This window comes from Erithacus rubecula (assembly GCF_903797595.1).
Source record: "Erithacus rubecula genome assembly, chromosome: 28".
NCBI classification, from domain to species: domain Eukaryota; kingdom Metazoa; phylum Chordata; class Aves; order Passeriformes; family Muscicapidae; genus Erithacus; species Erithacus rubecula.
This window is the reverse complement of record NC_136680.1, coordinates 1,935,850-1,942,034: the sequence shown is the minus strand read 5'-3', so window position 1 is coordinate 1,942,034 and position 6,185 is coordinate 1,935,850. Positions and strand designations below refer to the sequence as shown.

At 60.8% G+C, this 6,185-nt stretch overlaps 1 protein-coding gene across 1 annotated transcript; it reads left to right on the top strand.

Moving 5' to 3' along the window:
- Window positions 1-1,856: 1,856 nt before the first annotated feature.
- RPS15 (ribosomal protein S15) lies at window positions 1,857-5,004 on the top strand. The gene is made up of 4 exons (XM_079328486.1): window positions 1,857-1,926; window positions 2,194-2,279; window positions 3,616-3,850; window positions 4,829-5,004. The coding sequence occupies exons 1-4, from the start codon at window positions 1,924-1,926 to the stop codon at window positions 4,940-4,942; spliced, it is 438 nt and encodes a 145-aa protein (XP_079184612.1). The 5' UTR covers window positions 1,857-1,923; the 3' UTR covers window positions 4,943-5,004.
- Window positions 5,005-6,185: the final 1,181 nt, after the last annotated feature.

Here is a 6,185-nt window from a genome sequence, read left to right as displayed (position 1 = left end):
TTTTTAAGAGAAATTTTCTACTATGTATGCTGGCTTATTTTTTAATTTAAAACAGGGTTTCCGTGAGCGCTGTCGGAGGCGGGGGAAGAGCTGCAGCCCCTCCCTCCCTCCCTCCCCCACGGCAGCGCTGGGGCGGAGGGTTCCGAAACTCTGGGAGTTGACAGAAACCTGCTGAGTGTATTTTGCTGTTTGTTCTGGGGGCGGAGCTGGGCCCGGGCAGGGGCGGGCGGGGGGCGCTGCCCTCCCCCGAGGCCTCGGCGAGATGTGCATTTCCCTCAGGCAAAAAGGTTTTGGTGCGTTTGGCACTGAGCAGTGCTGAGCCCTGGTTTGAATAAAGACAAGAACCTTTGGATTAGAAATGTCAGCCTGTCTCCATTTTTCTGGGTTGTTGTTTGGGTTTTTTTTTTTTGCTTTTGTGAGTGTGGGTTGATGTCACCAGCTGTGCCCACCCTGCTGGATGGGATCTGACCTGGGACAGGATCTCCAACCTGGATCACATCCAGCTGTTGAAGAGCTTTGATCCAACCTCATCTGGTGAAGGGCTCAGATTGGATTGGGTCCAGCCTGGACTGGATCCCAGCTGCATGAGCTCCATCCCAGTGAAAGGGTTGGATCCAGCCTCATGTGCTGAAGGGCTTGGACTTGCAGGGGATCCAAGGATGTGAAGGATGCTCCAGCCTGGGTTGGATCCATCCTGTAAAGGGCTTTGCTCTGGTCTGGTCAGAGCTCATGTTCTGAAGGGCTCTGATCTGGATCAGGTCTGGGCTGGTGAAAGGTTCCAACCTGGCTCCTAAAACCCCAGTTTGGGTCACACATGATGGTGGCAGTGACACAAACGCTGCTCTTCACCCTTCACCACAAGTTACTGCAATGAACTGAGTAATTTACAGATTTCTCAGCATCTTTGGTGGATATCAGTCTGTATCTTTGCCTTGTGCCTTCTGGCATATCCCCCTGGGGTTTGGCTCTGGAGTGTGGGGCTAAAGGATCTCCCTGAGGTGGAATTGTCCCTTGGCCCCAAATCCTGCCCATGGATCCCTCCCCAGGGCTGTGTCTGTGGTCATTAGCCCTGTCTGGTGTAATTAATCACTGTTAATGAGGTGGAATTGGGGATGTGTCGGGACGTGGAGGTCACTGGGTCACTCCTGGCAGCACTGGTATCAGCTCAGAGGGTATTTTGTATTTTGTGTGGATCTGTTGTCGCTGTGAATCCTCCAGGCTCGAATCCTGTGGCTCTGCTCCTCACTCCGTTACATCCCTGAGCTCAAACCTGGCACAGGAGCTGCTCAGCGATCTTTGTGTCACTTCGGAGAGCAGCAGGACTCCTCGGGAAATGCCACAGCGCCTCGGGGACTCCCGGGGCACAGCACACCCAACATCTTCACCCTCTTCTGCCATGGAAGCCTCTGGATTGGGATGCCGCCTGTGCAGAACCAGCTCTTCAGGCCCGCTAGGTCCGGAACCTCCAGCGGGGCCAGCCGGGATCATCCCGTGCCGAACGAGCCGGTTCCACCCGCAGAGCTGCTGCCTCCCGCGGGGCGATGGAGGCGCACGGCTGAAACGCGAATGCGGCTTCCAAAAAATAAACGTGCGGGATGCTCAGAGCGAGCTCCCTGTGGCGCTGCCAGGTGACTGTCACCCGCCACTGCTGGGTCCCACCTCGGGCAGCGGCAAGGAGCGGCTTCGCTGGAACCTGAGGGGCAGGTTCATGGGGAAGAGGAGGCTCCGTCCCTCGCGGGTGTCCCCTCGGTGTCCCCTCAGTGTCCCCGCCGTGTCCCCGCGCTGCGGGTGCGGCCCCTTTAAGGGCACTGAGGGCGGAAGTGCCGCTCGCGCGCGGCTTCTCCGCCCGTTCCGCCCGCGCCGCTCCCGCGAGATTCGCCGCTTCCGGCGCGGGCCCGGCCCTTCCGAGCAGCCGCGGCCAAGATGGTGGGTGCGGGGGAGGCCCGGCCGGCGCCATCGGGCTCCATCCGCCGCCATCCGCGCCCCATCCGGGCCTCACCCGCCGCGGCGGCGCCGCCCGCGGCTCGGGGCTTTGCTGGGGGACGGGGAATGGGCGCTGCGGGGGCCGTGGGTGCCCCGGCCGGACGGGGCTGAGGGGAGGCCGCGGCCTTCCCGTGTGGCGGGCGGGGGGCGCGGGGCCGCGCGGCCTTGAACCCCCTGATCCCCTACCCTGACCCCCCTCTCCCGCTGCAGGCGGAGGTGGAGCAGAAGAAGAAGCGAACCTTCCGTAAATTCACCTACCGCGGGGTGGACCTGGACCAGCTGCTCGACATGTCCTAGTAAGGGCTCGGGGCTCGGGGAGCTGCCCTGCCCGCGGCTGGGCTCAGATACCGGCGGCTTTGGGGTTCAGCTGCTGCTTTGGGCTGTGCAAAGTCTCTCTCGGGGTGACACCAGGGGCCCTGCCCGCGCTCAGTTCGGGTGTGCGATCCCAGGGGCTCCTCGAGGCCGGGCTCAGTTGGGGTAACACTGTTATTTTGGGGTAACACTGTTATTTTGGGGTAACACTGTTATTTTGGGGTCTTCTCGCGACTCCACCCCAAGCTCAGTCTGGGGTCCCTGGGGGTGTCCCCAGGCTCAGTCCAGGTAGCACCCCTGGGTCTGGGGCCCTGAGAATCCCTTGGGACTGTACCCCAGGCTCAGTGTGGTAACTCTGGCGTTGTCTTTAGTTCTCCAGGCTCAGTTTGGGGTCCCTGGGCTGTTCCCCAGGCTCTGTCTGGGTAACTTTATGGCTATGGGGAGTCTCTGGGCTCTCCTGAGGCCATACTCCAAGCTGGGTTTGGGGTCCCTGGGTGTCCCCAGGCTGGGTTTGGGGTCTCTGGGTGTCCCCAGGCTGTGTTTGGGGTCCCTGGGCCATTCCTCAGTCTGTGTTTGGGGTCCCTGGGCCATACCCCAGGCTGGGTTTGAGGTCCCTGGGGTGTCCCAGGCTGTGTTTGGGGTCCCTGGTGTCCCCAGGCTACACCCCAGGCTGGGTTTGGGGTCCCTGGGGTGTCCCCAGGATGGGTTTGGTATCCCTGGTGTCCCCAGGCTGTGTTTGGGGTCCCTGAGCCATACCCCAGGCTGGGTTTGAGGTCCTTGGGCCATAACCCAGGCTGTGTTGGGGTCCCTGGGGTGTCCTCAGGCTGTGTTTGGGGTGGGTCCCTGGTGTCCCCAGGCTGTGTTTGGGATGAGTCCCTGGTGTCCCCAGGCTGTGTTTGGGGTGGGTCCCTGGTGCCCCCAGGCTGTGTTTGGGGTGGGTCCCTGGTGTCCCCAGGCTGTGTTTGGGGTCCCTGGTGTCCCCAGGCTGTGTTTGGGATGGGTCCCTGGTGTCCCCAGGCTGTGTTTGGGATGGGTCCCTGGTGTCCCCAGGCTGTGTTGGGGTCCCTGGTGTCCCCAGGCTGTGTTGGGGGTCCCTGGTGCCCCCAGGCTGTGTTTGGGATGGGTCCCTGGTGCCCCCAGGCTGTGTTTGGGATGGGTCCCTGGTGCCCCCAGGCTGTGTTTGGGGTGGGTCCCTGGTGCCCCCAGGCTGTGTTGGGGGTCCCTGGTGCCCCCAGGCTGTACCCCAGGCTGTGTTGGGGGTCCCTGGTGCCCCCAGGGTGCCCCCAGGCCGTGCTGGTCGCTGACCCCCCGTGCTTGCAGCGAGCAGCTGATGCAGTTGTACAGCGCGCGGCAGCGGCGGCGCCTGAACCGGGGCCTGCGCCGCAAGCAGCACTCGCTGCTCAAGCGCCTGCGCAAGGCCAAGAAGGAGGCGCCGCCCATGGAGAAGCCCGAGGTGGTGAAGACCCACCTGAGGGACATGATCATCCTGCCAGAGATGGTGGGCAGCATGGTGGGCGTCTACAACGGCAAGACCTTCAACCAGGTGGAGATCAAGGTGAGCGGGTGGCTCTCACAGCTTCTAACTCTGTAAATCCTGCTCGTTCCCTGTGGCTGGGAGGGCTTCTCCTTGCAGTGGGGTTGGCTCAGAGGGACACCTGGAGGTGCCATCTTGGGAGCTCCAGGATGCTCCTTGGAGCAGGGTTGGCTCAGGAACACCTATAGGTGTCATCCTGGGGGGTTCAGGCTCTTCTTGGAGCAGGGTTGGCTCAGAGGGACACCTGGAGGTGCCAGTTTGGGAGCTCCAGGATGCTCCTTGGAGCAGGGTTGGCTAAGAAACACCTATAGGTGTCATCCTGGGGGTTCAGACTCTTCTTTGGAGCAGGGTTGGTTTAGGGCAACACCTATAGGTGTCACCCGGGGGGGTTCAGGCTCTTCTTGGAGCAGGGTTGGCTCAGAGGGACACCTGGAGGTGCCAGCTTGGGAGCTCCAGGATGCTCCTTGGAGCAGAGTTGGCTCAGAAACACCTATAGGTGTCATCCTGAGGGATTCAGGCTCTTCTTGGAGCAGGGTTGGCTCAGAGGAACACCTGGAGGTGTAATCTTGGGGCTGGGCAGCTCCAGAGGGGTCTCAGTGTGGCTCTGAAGCACTGAAATAGCTGTGGAGTGATCCCTGTGCTCAGCCCTGACTCCCAGCCTGCCAGCCCTGCTTTGGGATGAAACAGATCCCTGAGCACTCCCAGGAGTGGAATTACCCACGGGGTGGTGTCACTTGATACCACCAGAGGGATTAAATGCCATTTTTTAACATTAAATCCCACCTGGAAGGGCACAAATGTCCTTATTGCTCCTGTGTCACCTCTCTCAGGGGCAAAGCTGGGGAAACCCCTCTGGCTCCACATAAGGCACCAAGGGAGGAGCCTGGCAGGAATAACCGGCTGTGCCAGGCTCCTCCCAGCCTGGGGTGGGGATGGGGACGGGAGGGAGTGTCCCTGTGTCCCCTGGAGCTGTCCCAGCACGGATCTCTCCTCCTGCAGCCCGAGATGATCGGCCACTACCTGGGCGAGTTCTCCATCACCTACAAGCCGGTGAAGCACGGCCGGCCCGGCATCGGCGCCACCCACTCCTCCCGCTTCATCCCGCTCAAGTAACTCCGGAGAGAGGGGAGGGGAGGGGAGGGAGCCTCCAGTGTAAATAAAGAAATTCCACCTGGGTTTGTCTCCTGCCTCTGCACTCCCCGCGGGTGGGCTGGGGTGTGTTCAGCTCCACCCTGATTGGATGTTTTCCTGAGTGTTCCCAGGTTTTTTGGCATTGCATCCTGTCGGCACCTGCAGCAAACAAATTGTGTGGGTTTAGTAAATGAAGGAAATGCCTTGCTCTTGGCTGGGAAGTGGGGAATGGCACTTTGTATTTACAGCATTTCCATGTATTTAACTTTATTTGTTAATACAAGCAGTGGGAATGTGGAAATGTGGGATTGGGGGATGGCAGGGGGGGTTCCCAGGGCTCAGAACCAACCTGAGCCCCAGGAGAAGCTGCCAAAGCCCATCACAGGATGTCAAAACCCCAAACCATCATTTTCCCATCCTTAATTTGGGAACCCAAAGGATTCTGGTGGCAGGGATCAGAGTGGCATTGGGTGGGGCTGAACTGGGGGTTTGCAGCTCAGGCTGGGAGGGAGGGATGTGTTTTGGGGGATTCAGGGATGAGGGTGATGATGGAAAGGAAGAGAAGTTGATCTCGGATGGATGATCCAGTTTGTCCCTGAACTGAGCCGGGTGAACCCAATGCTCCTCACCAGCACCATGTCCCACGGTGAAGCCATCAGTGTCACCATTGTCCCCATCATTGTCCTGCCTTGTCCCTGCTGCTGCCTGGGGTCCCTTGGGGTTCCTCAGGGGTCCCTTGGGGCCCAGCTCCAGCTCTAAACCTCGCACCCTCCCCATCGCTTTCCCAGTGGTGCCGGTGCCATTTGTCTTTTAGGGAATGTCCCCTGGCTCCGGGTCCCTTTCTGCTCAAGCAATGTGACCTTGAGACTCTTCCCACCCTCACTGGTGGCAGCGGGGACACGAGGACCGGGGTCACTGTCCCGCTGGGGTCAATGTCCAGCCGGGGTCACTGTCCAGCCGGGGTCAATGTCCAGCCGGGGTCACTGTCCAGCCGGGGTCAATGTCCTGCTGGGGTCGTGTGGGGACTCTCAGCCCCAGGGCAATGGCTCAGTGGGGAGTGGGTGACAGTGGCCTCGGTGGGTGACAGTGGCCTCGGTGGGTGGCAGTGAACTCGGTGACAATGGCTTCGGTGGGTGACAGTGCCCTGAGCACATGGTCATGGAAGGGATCGGGGTCGTCGTGAAGGTCCCGCTCATCCCGGGGGCGACACCGGGGCTCAGCTGCT

Coding starts and splice junctions, on each gene's coding strand:
- RPS15 (XM_079328486.1), top strand. Junction 2,280..3,615: donor CAGCTGCTCGACATGTCCTA/GTAAGGGCTCGG, acceptor CCGTGCTTGCAG/CGAGCAGCTGATGCAGTTGT. Junction 3,851..4,828: donor TCAACCAGGTGGAGATCAAG/GTGAGCGGGTGG, acceptor CTCCTCCTGCAG/CCCGAGATGATCGGCCACTA.